General features: G+C 45.2%; 1 protein-coding gene across 5 annotated transcripts in view; it reads left to right on the forward strand.

Annotated features, from left to right (window-relative positions):
• The first annotated feature begins 241 nt into the window (after positions 1-241).
• The window catches only part of zeb2b (zinc finger E-box binding homeobox 2b), an 85,303-nt gene continuing 61,816 nt past the window's right edge, over positions 242-23,728 (forward strand). For 4 of the 5 annotated variants that reach the window (XM_035150800.2, XM_035150803.2, XM_035150802.2 and 1 more), the window contains exons 1-2: positions 242-546; positions 1,815-1,953. In XM_035150800.2, the coding sequence (XP_035006691.1) occupies positions 1,881-1,953 (73 nt within the window). In that variant the 5' untranslated portion in view covers positions 242-546; positions 1,815-1,880. Of the gene's footprint in view, positions 547-1,135; positions 1,275-1,814; positions 1,954-23,728 lie in introns of those variants that run through there. The other variant, XM_035150801.2, reaches the window with a different exon arrangement.

Consider the following 23,728-nt stretch of genomic DNA (forward strand, 5'->3'; position numbering starts at 1 on the left):
ACATTCACGCGGAGAAAGGCAAAAACACTGTCGCCTGTTCTTTGCTCCGCGCGTCGAAGCCCGACATAGTTGGTTTCACTCAAAAACAGAAGAGATGGAGAAAGAGAAAGGAGAGTGAGGGAAAAGAAAAGAGGGGGAGAGAGGAGAGAGGGAGGCAAAAAAAAAACTTAACGTTCAACCCAGAAGATGCTCACGTTTGGCTCTCCTCAATTATCCCCTCCCGTGAAGATAGGTGGCGTGCGTTTCAGGGGGCTTCTCCTCTGTGTTACATGGCAAAGAAAAGGAGGTGGAAAGAAAAAAAATGTCATTAGAAGAGGCGTAACACGTCAGTCCCTACCCAGGTTTGTTTCCTGGAGTGGGTGTAAGACATCAGTTGTAAACCTGCCCTAGCAGGAATAGCGGTCCCTCCCTCCTCCCAACTATTTCTAAGGCTTTATTTCTAAGGCTTTATTATCACCGGTGGAAAAGGATCCGCTCACCGACGCGCTCCGGTATCATCCTCGCAACTCCTCTCCACAGGACACTTCTTTATTCCCCTAAAAACAGGTACGTTTCTCCTCTCTCCTTTTTTTTTATTTATAGCGCTTTTTTATCGGAGAACGGTTGGATTTTAAACTTGCGTGCGCCCGCGTTAGAGTTGGAGCTCAACTTTGCCTTACCTGCGCAGGTGGAATTAGGTGCGTTTGCTGAGATTTTTCCTTTTTTTCCCTCTTTTCACCGGCCGTGATGTAGAGGCGTCCTGCCGGCGCCTGACAGCCGGGGAAACGTGCGCTTTGCCGGGCGTTTGGCGTTGCACAACACCGCTAACCTTTTGGAGGAGGCAAAAAAAAAAGGGCGATATGCAGCCCGTTCTTCCCAGATCCTCTTCATTCTGTATTTTATCAGTGTCTGTTTGTATCGTCCAGCTAAACGCCCAAGTGCTCCACAACAAACAAAACCCTCTTGTCAATATTCACTTACCCTAATAACGGTATTTGCGCTGATAAATTAGCAGACGACCCGAACATCCCACACAGGCGATTTGAGCCTTATCGCTTTTGTTTATGCGCCATTTGTGCCTTTTAAAAGAAGGTGCGGAGTCATTTGGCACATTTGAACAATTATTTCCCATCTGCTATTTATTAACTGTTGACAAGAGGGTTTGGATTTAGTTGGTTAAACCGAGAGGAGCAATTTTCTCGGTGTTTATTGAACTTGTATGACTTCTAATCAGACCACACAGTGAAGACCGATGCAAGCTGAGCTCCTTTTTTCTCGCTCTCCGTCTCCAACATGTAAGATCTGGATCTGGAGCCTCAAATTTGACAGAATTTTAATGTATGAGCCTGTTTCACCTCTTGCCCCAAAAATTCGGACTCGGCGCTAGAACGCGAACCGACCCAAATAGTTTTATTCAAAATAAGTTAAAAGATTTATTTTTAAGTTGTTTCAAGTTCTGGGGGTTAAACCCCGGCTTGTGAAACTTTTCTGAATGAAATAAGAAATCGAGTGTCATGTTGTCGCTGCAGTTCTCACTGGCGAAGAGAATAGTGGTTTTACTAATCAGAGAAATTATAATTCCCTTCCTCCTGCTGCTGTTTGCTTTGCTGTTAATGCCACTAAGCTGACAGCCGATCAGCTGAAAATCAAAATTAGATGGGCACGGATCCCCTCACCGCTCCCTCTCATACTTTCACTCACGGCTCTTTTTTCTTTTTTACAATCTGTCCCCCCACATCCAAGTTCCAGTCGCAGTTTCTTGTGCGCGTCCGGCGCAAGTGGACCTCCACGCTAATGCCCACATTGTCGCTGCTGCTCTGTGTGTTTCCCGTCAGATATCAGGCTGAAATCAAGGAATCGAGTCCATGCGAGCTGCCATCTGATCCCACACACACTTATCAATGAAGCAAGAGATCATGGCGGATGGCCCCAGGTGTAAGAGGCGAAAACAAGCCAACCCGAGACGGAAAAACGGTAAGAAAATCACGGGGGAGACAATGCAAGCAGTCGGGGGGGGGGGAGATGTGTTTGGATGCAAGCCTGGTTGGAAGGTTTTCTGCTGCGGGTCGGGGACATGTGAGGCTCCGCGGCTGGTGCGCGTATCAGCCTTCCCCCTTCTTTACGCAGGGATAACGGGACCGTTATCCAGCGGAGAAACTGTGCGTAAATGACTCCGTGCTGCAGCCCCACTCGCCTTTGGAAACCCTTCCAAAAATTACTATCGTATTTTCGGGGGATTATTGTGTGGAGGCTGCGAGGAGGTTCGGTTGGAAACTTGTGGATGCTGGAAAGTTGGAGAGCAGCGGTGCCGGCTGCTGCTCGCCGGGACAAAGTCCGCCATGGGGGGACTGTGTGTCGGTCACTCAGAGCATGGGTGGCTGGAGCAGTCTCACGCTGCTCGGTGGAGAAACTCAAGTCCTCTGACTTTACTTTTGATTTTGCTTTCACCAACGCGCTGTTTGAGCCGTGATGTCTTTATCGTTATAATGGCATCTCCCCTGCAAAAGCAACATTTTAAAGTCATTTAGTCCGGGACGAGCTGAGTGGTGAAATAATTCACAGGAGGTGGCAGTTGGCTTGTTGGTTCAATTCGTGAACTTGTGCGTTTTTGCTTTCTCTCTATCTCTTTAAGTTTATTGGAATGGAGTAATCATATATAAATAGGATGACATGTCCGATAAATGCAGGACATTAATTGGGTCTGGGGTGCAGTGCTGGAGGTGGAGATTTGTTGCTTTTCTTTCTCCATTTGACTGCACACTTTCCCACAAGAGGCAAATCTGCAGTGACATTTCCTGGCCCCGTTATTCCTGATTATTCCATATAGGCTCCAAACACACTGGCGAATCCGAGGCAGCGTGTGTGAAACACCGAGGCTGTGATTCAGCTGCTCAGACCAGCCTTTTATTTGCTTTCTCCACAACAGTTTTTTAATCTCTGCCCCCACAGGTTATTTATCTAGATCAGATTTCATTTATTGATTTCATACAATCAATACCAGACAAGCATTTTGTTCCACACTAAATAGCACAACAGCACAACAGTGGAGCAGGAGATTTTCCAATAATTATACATATATGTGCGTGTACATTTGCAGAATTCATACTTAAAAGGAAAATAGAATAATAGGACATATTTGAAATGGAACAGCCGGTTCAGTCGTGGCCACCTGTTTTGTAAAAGGGGGGAGTGAGAAATCCAGTCTTGGCTTTTGTACCAAATGTAGCATTTGATAAAATAATATTAGCAAAGCAAATATATATTTCACACCTTTAAACCTGACAAGAGATGGCCAGCTTTGGCAGAACGTGTAAAGAATATTTATATCTCTTATATAAAAATATTTAACGCTGGAGAACGAGCATTTAAAGAAAATAGATTTAATATTGAAAAATGTGAAATATGAATCCAGAATTATTTTTTTTCTGTCTCTCATAACAACTAGCTCTGTCTGATGATCCCCTCCACCCCACCTCATCCCACCCCCTCACTCCCACCCCTCCTCACCCCCAATCCTCCCCCCTGGGAATGCAGGGGCTTATTGAGGCTTGGCCACTCTCCTCTCCTCTCTCTCTCTCTCTCTCTCTCTCCCTCTCCCCTCGCTGTCTCCCTGCCTGTCTCTCTGTCCTCTTCCTGCCTGGCTCTGTGGAGGGATGGTAGGGCAGGGCGAAGCGTGTGACAGCCGGCAGGACAGACTCTGACTCCTCCAGCAGTAAACTAGCAAAACGCCTCAAATGCACCGATAAAAGAATAAATGCAGCGCGCACACACACACACACACACACACACACACACAGGGCTTTTGCTCCATTTTTTACCAGATGGATGGCGGATGCATCCAGATTCCCTCTTTCTTACCTTAACTAACAAATCAGATGAATATACACAAATTTGAAATAAGTACAATTAAAGCTAATTTCACTGAGTGGCGGTGAGAGGTGGTGGTGTGTACGCGGGCATGTTTTGATGTAAATTATAATCTCCTTGCCACCTGTCATTATTTTTCTTATTTTTTTTAAAAATGCTAAATATTTTACATCTGGTTTATTTTCTGTTTTAATCAAACAATCGAGCCTCGGCCATGTTTTAAATTCTGATCAGATATAAATTGTATTTTATTGACTGCGTCCTCCACAGAGAGAATAACTGGGATTGTCAGGATTATTTTTCTGCTGTTTAAAATGGAAGGGGGCATTTCAGCATTTGTGCCAATTAGTATTAATGAGGCATTTGCTCACTAAGTTGTCTAACCAATGACATTCTCATCCAGATGACTGTTGGCCTTGAGGGCTGGAGGTGCTACTGTAGCTTTACTCACTCACTGCCCAGTCTGTCATGTGGTATTTAACCACAGTACATGACTTATCCCCCCCCTCCTCATCCAAACCTGCACGTTGCTGTGAAGCCTCTGTCTGCAACAACAGCAACAAAAACCTGAGAAATGACTTTTCATTTGTCGTCCTGTTCCCCCCCATTGTTAAACCGCTACACGAAAAAAAAAAAAAAAGAAGAACCCCTTCTCCTCTCCTGGTGTGAAACTTGATCTCAGCAGCGTGAAGTGTTTGAGAGTTTGGCCCTTGCCAGGTGTTGCTTGTCACATCCAGCTGTGCACGCCCAACAGAAACGCACTCGCACACCTGTCCTTATTTTCCTATTACTGAACCGGCACAGGCATCAAAAACAAGCCATTTCAGCACAGAGAAAAACCGACTCGGCTTTGTAGTTGTGTTGCTTTTGATTTGGATGATACGCGGACTCTTTGCACCAAACTGTGGCAGCATTGAGAGGGCGACAGAGGAAATGCAGATGTTGCATTCTTCTCCTCCCCCACAACGTTTGATTCTGTGTCACCCGGTTTTTGAACAGTTTCCTGAATTTCCACCGCATCCCAGATGACATTTCGATGTCAGGACATACCCTCGGAAAGGCACTGATTACATAATCGAAGGCAGCAAGAGCAGCAGAAGAAGCAGCACTGAGACGAGGCCAGTCTCCCCCCCGCTCAGCGTCTCTCTCTGGCTGCAGGAGTTTGATATAATAGTCTGAATGTGGATATTAAGGCTATCACAGATTCACGCTTAAGGTGGAGAAAAATAGGGGACAGTGCGTGTGTATATGTGGAAGGGGGGGGAGGGTAGCCTTGCTTTCAGACCCAGACAATGCCAGATTTCTGCCAGTCTAAACAATTTGTCCATCTCTATTATTCCTCTGCCTTCTTAAAGTTGTGTTCGCTGCTCCCACAGTAGAGAATAAGCAGGAGGGGGGGGTAAGACAAGGTGCTCCCTTTCTTCCTCTTCTTTTTTTTGTCTTCTTCTCTCACCCCCTCCTCTCTCCTCCCATGTCCCATCCACCAACCTCCCTCCTTCCCCCCTTACCCAGATTTTTCCTTCCTGAAGGTAGGGGCAGTTTTTTTTTTGCCGTTGTCACTGAGCAAGGAGGGGGGGGGGATAGAGGGTGGGAGGAAAGAGGGCAGGTTTCGCAGGGCGCTCGCGGACAATTGATTGTCACTGGTAATGTGTTTCATTTACATGTTTATACCGTCAATAGTGGCAGGGGGTTGTCCACCGCGCCATTCACTGCTGTCATTCCCATACGGGTTGGCAATTGTGTGGAGCAGCCAAAGCGGCCACCTTAAGCTCCTGATGGATATTTTTTTTTATTCTGTAGGAAGAAGCAGAGAAAAAGTGTTTTTTTGCGGGTGCATTCACGTGGAGGGATTATTTTGTTTAAGCGAGTGAAATAATTACTGCGAGATATTACAGGTGCCAGCAGGAATCTGTCTGCAGCAGGGGTAGGGGAGGGGGGGTGGGCCCTGTTGTGCTCGGAGTGTCGCGGTGCACGGACCCGCAGATAGCCGGGGATGATTCTCGCTGGAGTATTTTTATAACGTCGGCCTTGTGGTTGAATCAAAATAGACACATTCCAATTACCCCTTGTAAAACGGCTAGCAGGTTTCCCTCAATGCCGGCTAATAAGGAGGCATATTTGTCCTGTCACAACTACACATTGCACTTTGGCATGCTGCGTGAGGCCTTATTATTTTTCCGGAGCGCACGGTAGCTTTTTGCATCACTTGATTTTTTTTTTTTTTTACTCCCTCTCCCTCGGCTGCAGTCGTCACGAGCTAAATATATCCATCTGCTCAAAGTGTGTGAGTCAAGTGTATATAGCCAAGCACATAAAAATGAATGGACTTCCCTTACGAGACCATTGTGATTTCAAGCGTAGCGTTGGTATATAGGAGCGAAGGAAGGAGCGAGCGGTGGGAATTTAATTTTCTCTTCATGGGATCAGTTTGTCTAAAGGCCGGGAATATTTGTGGGTTATCGTAATTCCGCAAATTTTTTGATTTTATTTCATTTTGCCTGTGTGTGTGTGTCACAGAGAGACAGAGATACAGATATCGCAGTGTGATATCTTCGGCTTTCAAGCTGATATGTTATTCACCAAATCCTCTAATATGTGCTTTCCACAAGGAATTAAATCAGGAATGTAGCTGAGCAACAGCATTTCCACACACACACACACAACAGCAAGAGAGAAGCACAGTTTTTTTCACGCTTTGATAAGGCAGATAAAAGCAAATAGCATGGCTTGTGGCTGTACACCCCCCAACACACACACGCGCACATGCACACACACCAAAAAAAATAGAAAACTAATGATCATCTCAACTCCATCCTGGACACTGGACAGAAAACTTTCATCCATCCCCTCCTCCTCTTCCCCAAAAAATAGCCAAGAAACATTTTTGACACATTTTCTCTCATTTCTTTATTTTTTTTTTATTATTCCCTTTTTCTTTTTTTATTCTTCCTTCTTCGACCGCCCGGCTTGTGTGAAGATATTTTTCGCCTGGCGGCCAGAGAACACACACTTGCAGAGGCACCGCGAGCCCGGACCCCTGACACCGCGGGTCTTTGGAATGCCTTAGGTACGATTTCACTTTCGCTCACATCAATGCTGACCTGAATGCCTTTCATATCTGATCCGCCGTGTCTCTCCTGGTAAACATCCCCCGGGGGGAGAACAAAGAAAGGAGCTCCTCTTCTTCTTCTTCTCCCTCTTAATCACAATTCAGCCCCTTTCGCCGCCAGCAGCAGGGCTACACATTTGCATTCAGCATCAGAAAAGGGCCTGAGATGAAAAGGGGGGCGAAGGAAAAAAAAATGAGAGCAAGAGAGGAGAGGAGGAGAAAAAAAAAAGAAGAAGAGGAAGAGAAAAAAAAAAATAGGGAGAGAGACAGAAAGGGGTGGGTGGATGGTGGAGAGAAATAACTAGGGTGTTTGTGGTTGTTTGTTGGTCGTCCCCTGGTTACAAGCCTTTTATAGCCTCCCTACTCTAGCAGGGACCCGGGCCCCTCCTGACAGACAGATAGTGTTACGAGATGGCATGCTCACACTATTCGTGGCCGGTCACACTTAAGAAGAAGAAGGAGTAAAAAAAAAAAAATCCTGGCTGCGACTGATTGGATTGTGCTTAAAGGAGGCGATAAGAGTCACGAGCAGGTGTCTTTGTCTTAATGATGCACTTTTCATTTCTTCTCTTGTCCTTTTGGCAACAAGGTGCTTCTGAAACTTCTTAATGCGTTTTAAAAGTTTTAGAAAAGCTCTGTTATTTTTTGGGGTGGTGAAAATGAGTACGTTTCCTCTACAGCCGGCATTTAAAAAAAACATGTGAGGAAATAGAAATAACTTCACAACCAACATACAAACATGCACAATGCAACAATGATTAGCAATATATCTTTATCATCCAATTCCCATGCAGGCTGGATATATGCTAATCTTAAGCAAAGATGGAGAGATGGGAGGGAGGGGTACCACAGCTCTTTAAATGGCATCATGTGATATGGATTCCAGTTTTTCCTTTCTTCCCTTTCTCTTTCTTTTTCCTCACCCAGAACTTTTTCTTTTTCTTTTTTGGTTAAGAAGACGGATTATCGGTACACCTTCCCTCCCTCCCCCCTCCTGGCCAAGCTGCGCAGGATTTAGGCAGATTTACTTCAGCAAACACCTTTGGACACTGGGGGAAAGTAGGAGTCTGTTTGCAAAAGGGCCCTTTTGTTCAGAGAGGTTCTGGATAATGCCTTACCAGGCAGCCATGATATTAACCCGTGCTTTGGAGAAACGGGATGGAGGTGGTGGTGTTGTTGAGGGGGTTAACTCTTTGTATGACAACTCTTTGCGGTTCCCTCAGTGTGTTCTGTGACCGTCCCTCCATCTCTTCCCTTTGGTACAAAAAGAGCTTGAAGCTGAATTCCTCGTGCTTGTTTTGCTGATGTAAAATTCCTGTGTTTTTTTAGTTTTTTTTTGTTGTGTGTGTGATGGTTTGGAAAGTCGGAGCTGCAGCAGTTACAGTGTATTTGGGGGTGATGCACACTCACACACATTTAAAAAAACAAAAAAACACTCACGCATACACACACAGTGCAACTGCCAAGAACGATGAAAGCGAGAGCGGTGGCTGGGATCCGTTGCCTGACTAATACCAAGGCATGAATCAGCCAATAGTGAGCCAACTCTGCCCCTGTGACTTCCCTTTATGTTTAAACGGCTATAATGATGCATCGGCCAAAACAATGTGGTGACACAGGCGGCAACGTGGCATTCCCTGCGTGCTTTTGGCCTTCATTTAGCATTTTGTTTATGCACCATTAAAAAAAGGGACTGTTTTACATGTAAACAAGTCCCAGAATTTTAGTGCATGGCGGCTGAACTGTTGCTGAACTTCTGCTACTTCCCCAGAAGGAATTGCCTTGAAAATAGAGCAAGTTTTTCTCGCCTTTCAAACGACGAGCGAGTGCACTGCTGTATCTGCTCGTGTTATATTTAAGTTGTGCTTTGAATTGGTGCTAATCGGCTCCACTGGGTGACGGTCAAGGACGAGCGTAGTTTGCGCCCTAGTGCTGCTCCCTGTGAGAGCTGTGGTTGTCAGAAAGTCGAGGTCGCTCGGACACGGTCAACTCCGGACGGTGTGAAGGAAGCAGAGATGGAGAGTGATGGAGCAAAGGTGACAGACTTAAAGGTGTTTCTGGCGGCGGCGTTCTGCCTGTCGAGCTCTGACACACCTCCCTCCATCCACTCATTCTCTCTCTCTCGGGATTTGACAGGTCGTATCAGTCCACCCCCCCCCGTTCTGTTGGTGTACGGCTGTTCTGCAGCCCGCTGCTCTCCGTAAAGTTGCAGTCAGATGTCTTTCTCCTGCTTCCCTGACTTTGTTTCATGCCTTTTTGCTTGTTTTCTCTCTCTTTTTTTTTTTCCTGCTGCACGTTCTTCCTCTCATCCCTTTGTTTCCTCTGTTTTCTCCTTTCACTCCTTTGCGATTTCGGCAGAGAGCAAACACAGAAATTGAAAACTTCAGTGGTCCGGCAAATAATTGCATGCATTTGGACTTTTCATTTACGTGTGTACACTCTTTACCCTAAGCCGTGCACGTACAAGCATGTTTTATGCATTGCGTAGGGGGAAAATGCATTTTGAAATATTATGCCTCATTTGATTCTTTCTCATGTGAAAATGCAAAGTCTTTATTTGGACCATCCGTTCCGTCTCGTCCTGCTGTTTGCACTTATTCAGTTGTTTCACCGCGTCTCGCCTGTGATTTTTTGACATTTTCCACGCGTCGAATTTTCCTATTTGCGAGGGAGCACGGGCGAGACAGACGACAGGTTGCTGAGCAGGTGTAAACTAACATTTAGATTTCATAATTAAATGGTGTGGGGCCAAAAAACAACTTCAAAAACACCTTTTCCTAACAATGTTTTAAATGCATCTTTGTCTGGATGCACAAGACGAACTGAGCCAGATTAAACATATTTTGTATCAACATTCAAAGCAAATTATATTATTAATTTTTTTGTTTTTAGTTTGTGTTAATAGACATTCATTTCACCTTCTTTTCTGCATCGCGTGTTATTTGTCCTGCTCTGAGCACTTCAGCAAATCCAGGAGCCAAGTATCGATCACAACAAAGAGTGACCTGTCAAATCAAATCTATTTTCAAAGTGCTTTTAACATACAGTTGTGTTTTAATAGTGCAGCAAAGGGAACAAATATAGATTAAATCATAGGAACAAACGCGTCACAGCTGGTTCGAGCTTGTGTGTGAACACTGCTCGTCGTGTGTGCGTGTGCATGTGTGAGACTTATCACCGCTGTCAGCCGTGGAGCCGGCTGCAGCTACATGATGTTTCTGAGGAAAAGGAGAAAAAAGAAGTAATCATTCAATTGCCCATTAAAATTATCCCCCTTTTTTTCCTCGTTCTGCGGTAGCTGCTCCAGAGATGACACCTCTGTGCAAACAAGTGTTGAAAGCAGCCTCCAGTTTTTCTGCTCTGATGTCGGCAACGCTGATCTGCCAGCGACTCTCGCTGCCACATGTGCATTTAGGGAAACACACACACACACACACACTCTTTGATGTATGTTTGATTGTCGGGTGGAAGAGCTCTTCTGGCAAGGTCACAGCCACGTGGAACGATCAATAACAGATCACCAGATTAAGGCACGGTGACATCTGGAAATCTAGGCCCTCTCCACATACGACTTAACACATTTTGCAGAACAACGCTCTACCTTTAACTCGGGTTAATAGAATATGCTATTTGATCAGGGCTCGCTTTATTACCGTGGTTCATTATTCAGAAGGTGTCCCGCTTCTCTGCCACCTAAGTGCAACCCTCCCCACTCGTTACCTTTTTTTTGTTAACGAGGACATGTCTGCTTTGGTTTGTGCTTCCCCCGGTCTCGTGTTGAAGTAAATTCAGATGTATTATCTCACTTTAATTGCAGCCGATTGCCGAGCGAGATTAGGACGAAATTAGGTCATTTTGCGGTTGCACAAATTTCGCTCACTTCCACGCTTTCATCTCGGCGTTGATCAAGCACCTTCTTAACCGGAGGTTGCAGGGAAGAGAGGAAATGGTCAGGAATTACACTCTGGCCTCTTCGTTATTCAAACATACATTTAACCCTTGGCAAGAGTGAGTCAAGGACAGCTCAAACATGGAGGGTAGAGGAGGAGGAGGGGGACTCATCTTCCCCTTAAATGTGATCTGTGGTGCAGTCAGTGGACATGTGTAGCAAAGTCAGCCCCGTTAGAAACTCTGACAGGTGAATTCATGTGTTAATAGATTCTGACTGGAGAGGGATCCCCCTCCCCTGAACGCCTCATGTCCCGTCGCTGTCAAACGCGAATGTCAAACAAACACCTCCTCAGGTAGCGGGGGGATAATCACACCGACAGGCCTGTCCTCAGCCATTCTGACATGCAGGGCGGACGGGGGCCGAGGCTGCAGCGGAGAGGAGCTCTCTGTGGTTTCAGGCTGCAGTTTGGGTCTGGGTTTTCGGGGCCGAGGTAGTAAACACTGAGCTCTGGAGGTTGCAGCTCGACCGGGCGGGCTTTCTTTGGATGTGGTCGTAGTTCTGGTTTTGGGTAACATACTGTAGCAATCCAGGATTTGGTTTCAGGTTTGGAAAAGGCCCTGGATGGATGCTCTGTGATTATTATCATTATCTACTTTTTAAAGTCATGATGAGGTGATAAAAGTGAGGCTTATGTGGTCATTGCTGTAATTCGCCATCGACGCCTTGTTTCTCTGCCTGAAGATGACTGATGAGAGCTGAGTTATGGGCTGAATCTGGTTATGGCTGCCATTCAAGCTGGATTGCTGCAGCGGAGGCCTGGCTGCAGAGGGGACGAGTATTTCCTGCCCGAGATTGGGTCAGATATCAAGCTCAGACTTCGCCCTGTGACTCATCCCGAGGCACTTTGGTTAGGTCGAGGCTTTATGACTTGTGGGGCTGAGGTTGTCTTTTTTACATCACTGAGGGTTCAAATGTTTAGTATATTCTTAGTGATTTTTGTTGTGGCCTCACAAAGTTCTCCAGGGAGTGGTTATAAAGTATTTTTTCCCTTCCATTTCAGTGCTGTAAAACTTGCAGAATTTTTTTTTCTCTTGCTCCATCGAGCCATTAGTTCGATGCCTCATATGTAAACATGAAGTGGGAGTTGCACATTTTGCCAGATGTTGACACTGACATATTTAGAAAATTCGAAAATAAGACATCTATTCCTGTTCTCTGACTTCTCTGCCTCGAACTTTGCCTTTTGTGTTGCCCTCCAGTCCATTTCCCCTACCTTTAGCTCCATCCATCCCACCAGCCAGTCAGTCATGTAACCAGTCAGCCCACTCTAATTACTTCTCCCCCACCCAAGGGAAGCTACTTCCTTATCGCCCGGCCGTCTTGCTCCGGCATTCCTGAGATAAATTCCCCACCACTTTGTTATTCTTACTACTTAGGGGTATTGGAATTAGCATGGCCATCAAAGCAGACCTTGTACTCTGCCTTTTTTCTCACAACCCCCCCTACGACCTTATCAGTGGTCATACATTACAGCCGGGCATGGGATGTGCCCACGGGCTGCAGAGGTGAATAACGTACAAAGGTATCGAGCCATGTGTCTGACATCAAAGACTCTGAAGGATGATGAAGCGATGCAAATGTGCAGCTCGCGGCTCTTTATCGGAGTCTGGCCTTTTTGGATGTGCAGGTACTTGAGGGCTGCGTGGTAAAGGATTCATCAAATTGCACTTTGCGGTCCAGGTAGCCGTAGCGCATGTGAGCCATTTCATACTCTGTTTGTGTTCATCAGAAACGGTGTATTAAAGAGCTCCCCTTGTTGCCAAAGAGCTGTCACTTACCCACCGAGTGAGTTTCACAACCTTTTAGCCTCTTCATACCTGTTAAAGCCTCAGCTTGGCAATTTCAAACGCGCACAAGGATCCCTGGGTAAATAATCAGAGCTCCATTCATCCCTGCAAACCCCACTTTTTTTTGTGCAGATGTGTGGGTTTGATCAAGACAGGAGCCCTTCGCTTCCTTCCTTCCTTCCTTCCTTCCTTCCTTCCTTCCTTCCTTCCTTCCTTCCGCACTGCGCCGCATGTTTCCCAACATGGTTTATACCTCAACAGCAAGCAGACGCCGCCTTATAAACTGGCAATCACAGTATCCCTAATGTTATTACTTTTCATAATTAGTTACAGCAACACTCATTCCACGACTGGCGGAAAGGAGTATTCCTTAGTAATTAAGGTAATGAAATATTCATTTATGCTACCTTTTCAGCAGTCTCACAAATGAGCCAGCCATGCTTAATGTCCGCCCTGCCTCTGATTTTATTATGATGGCAGACTGGCACATCTGCAATTAGTACTCGCACTGACAGTTAGCGTTTTGCGCGGGGCGGTAAGCAGAGGGAGGTGAGGTGAAGCGGCAGATAGTGGGTGCACCCTGGTGTGCCAGCCACCCCCACCAGACCCCGCCTTCCTCCTGCAGCACCCTCCACTCCGCTAACTTTCTCTTTTTTTTTTGCCCTTTTATTGTTACCTTTATCTCCTCCTCCCTCGCAGTCTCCTCCCCGAAGGAGAGGTTACCTTTTCCCCACGGTGCAAAATCAACTTGACGTAACTGTTCATCAGTTTCAGTCTCCCCCTTTTCTACCCCCCGCTGTCCTCTCCCCCCCTCCGACTCCCCACCTCACCCCGAGGTAGTTTGCATCAAATCAGGCCCAGTCAAGCTTCAAGTGGAAATTGGCAGGCCAGAACCTGACAGCGGAGGAGAGACGGAGGGAGGGAGAAGGCAAAGAAAAACAGGCAAATCGTGGTGTTAGAAGCCTGAACTACATCCAACATGGTGATTGTAAAGTCAAGTTTCTGGATCAAGTGCTAATAAGTCATAATCACAGAGGCTGACTTGAACAGATTTTCAAAATAAGATATCAGGAATTCTTGAGATCATTGCCAGTAAAGTGTCTTTTATCTGAAAATCCCCACAAATATGAATCACCAGCTGGAGCAAAAGTAGGTGAAAGGACTTAGAGTGCTTGTACTTTGAAGTTTGCAACATTTGCAAGCTTTTAATTTTTTTAAGAGGGTACTGGACGGTGGAGGGGGCGGGGTTACAAGTGTGCGTTTATGTGCCATCGATTTGAAAATGGCTGACACAAGCAAACAGTCACACATGTTCGCCAGGCACAGATGTGCCGTCTCGTTCTTTTTTCTCTTTTCCTCCTGAACTTCGCTGTGGCCCACAGAGGGAAGCAGATAAGGACTTTGTAATGAAACTTTTAGTGAATCTCGCTGCTCCAGTTCTGTCGCCGCCACGTCACAAAGCTCAAAAAACGCTACCCCACCTCACAACCTCTCCTCACAGCTGCCATATATTCTTATTAAGGTTGTGTGGGAGCGGTGAGTATTATTATGTTTTTATTCATTTCTTTCCCCCCTATGACTGTCCATAAGCTTTTTTATTATCTGTTTTTGACCCTTTAACAGCCTTGGAGGATTTTGACACTTAAGTCGCTTTTTCTTCATTTCCATATCTCCTCTTTTTCACTGTCACACCTTTTCTATCTTTTATTATTTCCTTTTCCTGCTTACAATGTCTGCCTTCCCTCTTTCTGCTTGGCACTTTCTTTGCCACCCTCTTCTTTCTCTCTCCTTCTGTCTTAATCTTTTCCCTCCCATCTCTCCCCGCCCTCATATTTGCTCCCTTTCCCCCTGTTCGGTTCCTTCTCTCCCACCTCCCTCCCCGTCCTCAGCTATGCATGTGCTCTGATGGGCTGATGGCCGTTTCGACAGGGCAGCATTGAGGTAAAACGGTGTGACGGCAGAGTTTTGTTAAGCCGAGAACAAAGGCTCGGAGATGCCGGGCCAAGCCATTGTCCCGCGCCCATATTGGCCTTGCCACAGTTTTGCAGGATTTAATGCTCTGTTTACCTCCAGCCAATCGCTACTAATATACAAAGAGGAGCTTCTTCCTCTTAGATGCACCTCAGTATGGTTTAAGATGTATCCATAAGAAAACTGACAAAGCTGCACTTTGTGAAAACACTCTAAGCCATTTCCTTTCTGTTCTGTACCTTTTGAGAAAACTAAAAAAATGCAGGTTGATAAGTATCTTTAAAATATAATATCAACCCTTTAGTTGTGTCAATCATGTTGCTGGGAAAGGTGTGAATTTTATATTTCTCAAATCTGACTCAATGAACTTTAAACCTTTGCATAAACCTAAACTTCTTGGGAATTCATTAAATATTTAGATAATATCGAAAAGAAGAAACACAGACACAAATATTTCATCAAATATACATGACATGAGGAGTTATCTTAAATATACATCAGCTACTATGTCATTTCATTTCTAGATCTCTAGATTTGACAGATATCATGTACTTTTGTTATGCCCTGCATTTAAACTTCAGATGATACCACGTGTAGCATATTGTTTAAAATCTGGATCAAAATCACCAGATGCTGAACTTCAAAGATCTTTAGTAAAACCTCTGCCCCAATAGTTATGTTAACGATAAATGGACCAACAAAGCCACCAGAGTAAAGCCAAGGCTCTACTTTCCTCATCCGCCAGTATGTGAGGCTCCACGAGATGTAAATTTCATCATCAGAGGGTGTGTATGCCAGGCTTTGTGTGACATCTGTGTACCTTCCACAGTCGCCTCAGCCACCGCGCTACACGGGCACCAACTGTGCACGCGCACCTCCACACAGAGTAGAAAGAAGTTGCTATAATAAGAACAACTACGCATCTGTGTTGTCCGCAGCTGTCCATGTGCGCGTCCGCAAGGGAGTATAATTGAGGCCTAAGTGTCTGTCACTGTGACTGGGAGAGATAGGAAACAAGTGTGTGTGTGTGTGTGTGTGTGTGTGTGTGTGTGTGTGTGTGTGTGTGTGTGTGTGTGTGTGTGTGTGTGTGTGTGTGTGTGTGTGTGTGTGTGTGTGTGTGTGTGTGTGTCTGGTCCATTGGAGTTCCCCTGCATGGTCTTTGGGCAAACTGAAAGCAGTGCTCAGTGGGATTAGAGAATGAGTGTTGCTGGGGGTGGCTGAGGGCGGAGGACAGAGCACAGGAGGATTCTGGGAGTTTTTCCTGCCCTACAGCAAAGCGCTATGTGCAGGTCTTTTGTAGAAGAAGCCTGCTACAAACCGCAGTGACTCTTAAACTGTTTCTGAAGGGGTTAATATGAATCCACAGCCCCTCAGTCCTGATTGATTCTGATTGAACATTTTGGAAATAAAATCAAAAAACGCCTGTGGAAACCTGATTTAGTAACATTTCAACCTCATCTTGTGTTTTTTCTGTTGTATTCACAGTATCGGTTCAGAGCGAATGCATAAAAACTAGCTTCCATATGAATGTTTTAAACATTTCACTTGGGACATTTGAGATGTCAAGATGGATTATTGGGCCTTATTGAAACAGACTCACTCTCCAGTTTAACAGGCTTCCACTCTGAATAAATGTCGCGACGCCGAGCTAACGCACGCTCTTTACGAAAAAACCACGCGTCCCATTAAAAGCCGAAGACGGCGGCGGCTTTTGAGGGAAATCTGCCACAGCGGTGTGTTTTTGTTTTTACAGCGACAGTCGCTCTGACATCAACATAAAAGCAAAGTTTCGGAGAACAAGGGGTAATAAACGCAGTCGAAAGCGCCGTCATCGAACCCAATGATATTTTCACGAGCACATAAAGATTATGAGTCCATTCCAGTAGCACCCATCTGTGCGACTATATGCTCAGTAGTTAAAGGGGAGGCAGAGGGAAGAAAGGGGATGACTTTCATTTGGTTAAATAGTTTGTTAAGGTCAACAGAGATAAGACTTGTAACCCTCAGCCCCCCCCCTGCTCAAACAACAAGCCCGTAAACCTCTGGATGATTGACAGGTGAAGTGGCTGACGACAGTTGTTTTGGCGAGAAGGAAGCGAAGGAGACACTTCCTGCCAAATCCTCTCCACGTTTAACGATTAACGGGTTAACTGAATGAAACAATTTGTCAACAGACAAAACTCCGTCGATCCAAACCCCTTTTTCTGTTGCTGTTTTTTTTTTTCTTGCAAAACAATTACAAAATTACAGTAGATAAAAATTGAGCAGCGCGAGTATTTATGCAATCAACATAACGAAGAAACAAAACAATTTAATGTGGAAAAAAAATCATCATTCATCTGCATTATAATTGCTTCTCTTTCACATCTACGGGGATGGTTAATTAAAATTGTGATTAAATGCGCCTGCACTGCCTAAGATGTCTTCCCCCTAAACAGGTGCTACAGAATTTAAAAGTAAAGACAAAAAGCTAATTAGCATTGGAAATTGAGAAATTGCCTGCAAGAATCGGTGTTAATTTCAGTCACTGATGAGGTAATTTATAAAGGGGGAGTCTGTGCACCACAAGAGATTGCAACACCGACTCCCACCCTCCCTCTCTCCCTTCCTCCCCCCCACCCCCCCACCGAATCCCTGCATTCCCAGCATGCAGGTGAAGCTGTTTGCAAAATATTGAAGCTATTTGGTATTCCGTCTTCGTTAGGCGTTCGTCTGTGCCCTCCCAACAGCGAGAGTAAACACCTAACTAGACTAAATAATGACATGTAAGGGCTTTACGCACACACACAAATACACACATCTTCCCTCCTTGTAGAAATTAAAACAACCAGGGAAAGATGACGAAAGAGGAAAGGAGGTTAATCCAGGTGTAAAAACATACGACTCTGCTGCCACACATCTGTGGGAAATCCAATAATGATAACAACACAGTTAATTCTTCATCTGAAGTCTTTGCAGTTTATGTTGTAGCAGCTTTCAGGGTCAAGCAGCTAGTTCAGCGCACAAGCAGCGGTTGTAAAGTTTTCAGTTCAAGTTAGGGAAAACACAGCATCAAAATTGCGGTGGCGTGTTTTTTTCCTATTGGACGGCGATCGGAGCGGAACCCGCCGCTTATGATGTTGGCCGCCGTCCTCCGTCCCGCTCAGAGTTTCCAGAAACTTCACAGATACTGCTGATCTCGAGCTCTCGTTTACGCTCCCCCTAGTAATTAACTGTCATTGTCCATCATTATAGTTGGCCTTGGAGAAATGTCAGGCCTGGAACAAGACCGAGTCCAACTGTTCCATCGTGTTATGAACTTGGCCGCAATTGGGTCGCGACTTTCTCTGAATTCCTCTTGTTTGTTTGTCCGTCTTTCTTGCAATGTGTCAAAGTTTGCAGAAAAAGTCACGACGCTTCTGTCAGCGGTTCCTGCGTGATTTACTGGCTCATTGAAAAGTGGTGGGTTGACCTGGCTCCTGATTCGTCTCCAGAGCGGAGAGGACAGCGACAGTGGCGGCCAAAGTTTTAACATAAAATTGGTGCTCTTGAACCGGTGGACAGGTGGGAGGAAGGTTTGAGCTAGCAGGCCGTAGGTCATTAGGCTTCCACAGCAGTGGAGTGGAAGCATCAGCTAGCACAAGGGTAAAAAAAACTGTGGGGGGGGGGGGAGCCAATTTGCTGAGACATACTCTGCCGACCTTTCATCATAACTGGGCCCTTTTTCTCTTAGATTAAGTCTAGTGAGCAGAACCCCGGCCGCCTGTCAGCCCGTTAAGCCCAACACCCCCGATATCTCCTCCTCTTCACTTTTTAACAATCGCCTCTCTCACTCAGCCTCAAAGCTCCCCCTAACTTTCTCCAGCTGCTATGTGACAAATTATGTACTTTGCACCCTTCCTCTCCCTCTGTCTCTGACATCCAAGCTGCTTGTTGCGCCGCTACATTCACTGGGGTCTTGTCATCCCAAAAAACCTGACTCTTCCCTCTCCTCGTCTGGAGGGCACAACGCCCCCAATCCAGAAAAAAGAAGCCTCTAAAGAAATAAATGTATTAGACTTATCTATCTATATGATTTATATATGAAGGGGAAGTATAAAGGACAAACCTGAGTAAATATCTCATAAATGTGTCACTTCACCAATGGCAACAAACAAGAATAAAAACATGAAAGAATTTGTCCGATCTCTCATGCATGTCACCCACTGCAGAGCTGCCGTATGATTATTTTATTTTACGATTCTTTTTTTCCCCCCCTCCCCTTCTCCTCTACCTCCTTTTCCCTCTTCCTCCTCTTCCTCTCCCCCTTCCGAGTCACTCCGCTGAACAGGTCAGGCAGTAAGTGACAAGGTATTTCGTCGTTTTGTGAACCTTTGCCAGACTGATTGTTCAGTGCAAGTGTAGTGTAACTGAGCCGCTTGTAGCTCGCCGGAGTGTGGAAAATAAGATCGAGGACCGATTTTTTTTTTTCTTCTCCAACCAATCCCTCCCTCCCTTCTCCCTCCGTCTCTGTCTCTCTCTACGTTTTACAACAATGTGAGATAGTAAAATAGATATCCAGTGGCTCAGCCACAGCTCCTGTGCGCCACCGTTGCTGTCGCTCTTCATACATTTCCGTTCCACCTGACAGCCCCGCCGTATTACTCCAACATTTACACTCGCACCGGTTTGACCCGTGACCACTTGTAGCTGCCTATTATGCTATTACCGCCCAGGCACTAGCCATACTGACTCCTGTGTTTTCACCCGGGTTATGAATGTGAGCCATCCCTGGCAGCACGGGTCAGAAACTCTTTAAGTTGTCGACACGTTCCTGCACCAGTGACACTGAGACAAACTCCAGTTCTGTGTCTGGTTTTTCCTTCAAAGCTGTTGTTTCTGGTTGTTTTGTGGACTCTTTCACACACTGGGGAGAATCCACCAGATACAGTGCTAACCAAACAATAAAAATGCCCCAAAAATTTGAATATCTCTGCCAATTTTTCAAATAGTTTGTTTACATTTCCTTGATTGCAATGGTGCAAACACTCATTTCTGAAACTTTCTTCAAACAAGTTCATTTTTTCCCCTGGAATCTGTTTTCATGCTTTGGTGGGTTTGTTGTAAAAAGTGAGGCCGAAATTAATTTGTAGATATGATTTTTAAATCCTAAACTGCCTTCCACACTGTGGGAGTATAGAGCCCTGAGAGTAAGACTATTTCCAGTAAATAAACATAATTGTAACATATAAGTTTATAGTAGCGATCAGTGTTTTCGGCTATAGCAGCCTGGCTTATACTTTATTATTTTAAAAACCTTGAAATATTATTGTTAAAGCTCAGTGCAGGAAAATGAAAGAAGTGGAAACATTTGTATTTAACCTACAGGTTTTGGTTAACATGCATATTATTTCTTGTCCATTTTTATCCAACTCAGCCTCCAAGTACCAGAATTATACGTATTTTATTACAGGTGAGCACATTGGTAAATGAACCCCCAACGCCTGGTTGAGTTGCTCTTTTTCACCATCTACCCAAAGTCACAGAGCAGTATTTATCTTGTAGCAGATGGGGGGAACCCTCCTGTGTGTAATACTGCATTGTTTATTACTTCATGTGTGGTTAGTGTAAGAGGGTTTATTTATCAAAGAAATCATTCTGTGGCTTGTCTTTGTGATTTAAGTAAAAAAAAAAACAGGATTCAACAACATTCAGCATTTCTCCTGCTAGAGCTGGAGTTCATGTGTGCAAGGCTTTTAACCAGGATGTGATGTGATGCTCGTGTTGATGTAGAGGTGGTGGAATCACAGTTCATCGGGGTAAAAGGGATTTCAACGACTTCAAAAACAAGCCGGAGCGAAACAGAGGAAAAGCCTCGATAAAACCCTCGGGGAGAGACTCGTACGACGACACCAGGGGGGGAGAAAACAATCGCTAATATTAGGAGGAGACGGGGAGGAGGGGGTGGAGAAGACACACACACTCACACACAAACAAACAAAACCCCCCCCAAAAAAAAACCTTGAGTTTGTTTATGTGCACATAATGCGAGTGTGAGCGCCCGGTGAAGCACCGCAAATGGGAGAAGTATGCGTTGGTTTCTCAGGTAACAGGATTACGTGGGCACATAATTGATCCATTTGGGGGAAAAATGACAGGGCTCTAAAGAGGCCTCGGCTTTGGAAATGGAGTTTATGAAACAGGCATTCGTAAATTCAAAGGAATCAATATGTCAATTTTATTACATCTCCGGGCCAGATGGGCATTAAAGGCACAGCTCATCCCTCTGCTTCTCAACCTCTCCCTCTCTCCTCTGTCATCTCGTTCGCAGGGTCTCTCTGTCACTGTCTCTCGTCCTCTTTTTTTCTGTTTCATTTTTTTTTTTTTGCTCTGATTCTCTCCTCTATTTGCAAACGTTGCGTGACAAAGGTCTGTTGCTCTTTCTCTCCTCCATGACAAATGCCAGATATTAAAACGAGCCTAATTTACATGCATCAGCATAAAACACCTGAAAAGCAGGGGAAATGATATTTCTCAGTATCGTCCCACAGTTGCAGAACAGTAAAAGAGTAAATTGCATATAAGATTTCGGTTATTCTGGTGATTCTCCACTAGATAAATCAACGATCTGCCCCATTCTGCTCAATGTTATCGCCTCCACTGTGTTTCAATGCAAACCCAAGTCATGATATAGATGTTCTGATTTATTTATTCATACTTTCTGTTGTGGAGAGTGTTGCCAGATGCTTCCCGAACTTACCACTGCACAGGCGTGCGTGTCACAGTTTTCTAGCGTCAACCGAGTGTGGATGGAGGGTGGAAGCAGAGAGGAGAAGATGTGTTTTCATATGTGTCGACATTTGCTTACTTCCTGCTCACTTTTCTCCTCCGTCTTTGTCTTTCATTTTTGCGGGTCTTTATCTAAAGATGTATGAATGACCTCTTGTCTCTTTGCCTCTATCATTTTCCTCGACTGTTATCTCTCCCTCTCTCTCTCGTTGTTTCTCCTCCTTCCCCTCCCTGACAATCTCGTACTACTTTGTGTACATTGTCAAGCACTCTCGCTCTCTCTCCCTCCCTCCCTCCCTCTCTCCCTCTCTCCCTCTGTCTTTCTCTGTTTTTGAGACAAAGGTCCTCAGTGGCCATTTTGTTGGCGAGATTTTGCATGTTTGCCACTATGCATGTGCGTGTTTGTATGTGTGTGTGTGTGTGTGTGAGGAAGCTCTGTGTGTGTGTGTGTGTGTGTGTGTGTGTGTGTGTGTGTGTGTGTGTGTGTGTGTGTGTGTGTGTGTGTGTGTGTGTGTGTGTGTGTGTGTGTGTGTGTGTGTGTGTGTCAGACGTATCAAATATCCCTGTCCAGGCAAATGCATCAGCTGAAATATGTTTGTCAATGCGGCTGTTGACTCAACACTATTATTCTTAAGAAGAAGCCGTTTAGAAAAAGCGGCGAGCACAATAAACAGTTTCACAGCTCGGCCAATTGTGGAGCTTTAAAAAGGCAAAAACAGGGAGAGAGAGAGTGGGTGTGTGGGGGGGGGCAGATTAAACATTCTGCATTTCCTTCACTAAAATATTCACGTTTCATTTAAATACAACGGCATCCCAGGCAAGATTTAATTACCATCCAGTGCTATAATGCAAATGAATAATGCAGCAAAGACTGATGCAAACGGATAGAAATATAAGACTCCATCGCTCAATAGGTTGAGGGGAATTAGAGAGAGAAGAAAAGAAAGGTGGGGGGCTGAGGAAAGGGAAAAGGTTAAAAAATGCCTCTTGATGTTCACTACTTAGTTGGATCTCTGAAAGAGTGAAAGAGATGGACAGGAAGGAGGGAGGAAGGAGAGAGGAGGGGGGAGTAAAGGCGTTGGGGAGGGAGGCGGCGGCACAATTACGAGGCCCGGCTTCTGCGGCGTTTGCCAGGATTTTCCTTCTCCCATTCCAGTAGTTCATTTTTGGAGTAAGTAAATAATAAGAAGTTGGTGATGCTTGCATTTTTAATTCCACCCCCTCCCCTCCCTGCACTTTTTTTTTTTTTGTTCAGTTCACTGACTGACATCTGCTATCAATGCTAAGCAGGTGTTCCCGTGCAAACAGACGTGCCCCTGTTTGTGTTTCGCCATCCCCGCCACCGTGCACCCAAATGAGCAACGTGATTAAGAATCCTGTAAATTTTTGAAAGGAAACGGATGGCTGCCCGGCTAGAACGTAATTACACCGCCGCCGACATCCGCAGCTCACCGCTGCAGCAGCCAGAGCCAAAGCAACAGCAGAGAATTAATAATATATAATGGCATCTTTCCTTGTAATTCATAAATGAAATAAAATGAAGGAGGAGTAACTGCTGATAAGTTTTTTTTTTTCATTCTTTCTTTCTTTCTTTCCCTCCTCTCTCTGGCGGTGGAGAGAGGGTTGCAGCAGCAGAGGCAGTTTTCAGAAATTGAGTCGAGATGATCATCTTGTGCGATGTGTTAACTCGCGGTGTGCGTAACGGGAGCAGAGAAGACTCGCTTCTTCCTCGCTCTCTTTCTTTTAACTGTCTCCTGCTTCTTTTTCCCCGTTTTTAGCTCATTTATTTACTAAATGAGGCCTCTGCATATGTTCCCTCACTCTTTCTCCTCTCCCTGTTTTGCCATTATGCACTTTCACTTTGCCGTATGATCATACATGTATTCGCAATGGACAATTAGCTATGACATCTCAAGTGGCAGCTAACTTCCCTGCCTTGAACTTCAAAGACGGTCGGCACATTAAGTTTGCAGTTTCTTCCATCTTTTTTCCTCTCGGTTGGAGAACGGGCAACATTTTTCCTTCACTGGTGTGTTTTTTGTTTTTTTTTATGTGAATCTGAAGGAAAAAAAAGGTTGGGGACGGTTCATTTAATCAAAAGTCGATTAGAAAATCAGTTGAGAAAAAGTCAAAACGCTGAAGGGGAAGCCACAAATGAAAACAGGGGAGTACAAAGTATGAGACAGGGCTGAAATGTGCTGAGGAGGAGAATGGGGGGGCAGATGGTAACCTCTGGGGAGGAGAAGTGAAGGGAGTGGAAAGAGGACGGTGGCGTGACACACGCGGCCCGACTAAAAACCTCTGTCGAGACTCATT

The sequence above is a fragment of the Hippoglossus stenolepis genome, chromosome 24 (assembly GCF_022539355.2).
Source record: "Hippoglossus stenolepis isolate QCI-W04-F060 chromosome 24, HSTE1.2, whole genome shotgun sequence".
NCBI lineage: Eukaryota > Metazoa > Chordata > Actinopteri > Pleuronectiformes > Pleuronectidae > Hippoglossus > Hippoglossus stenolepis.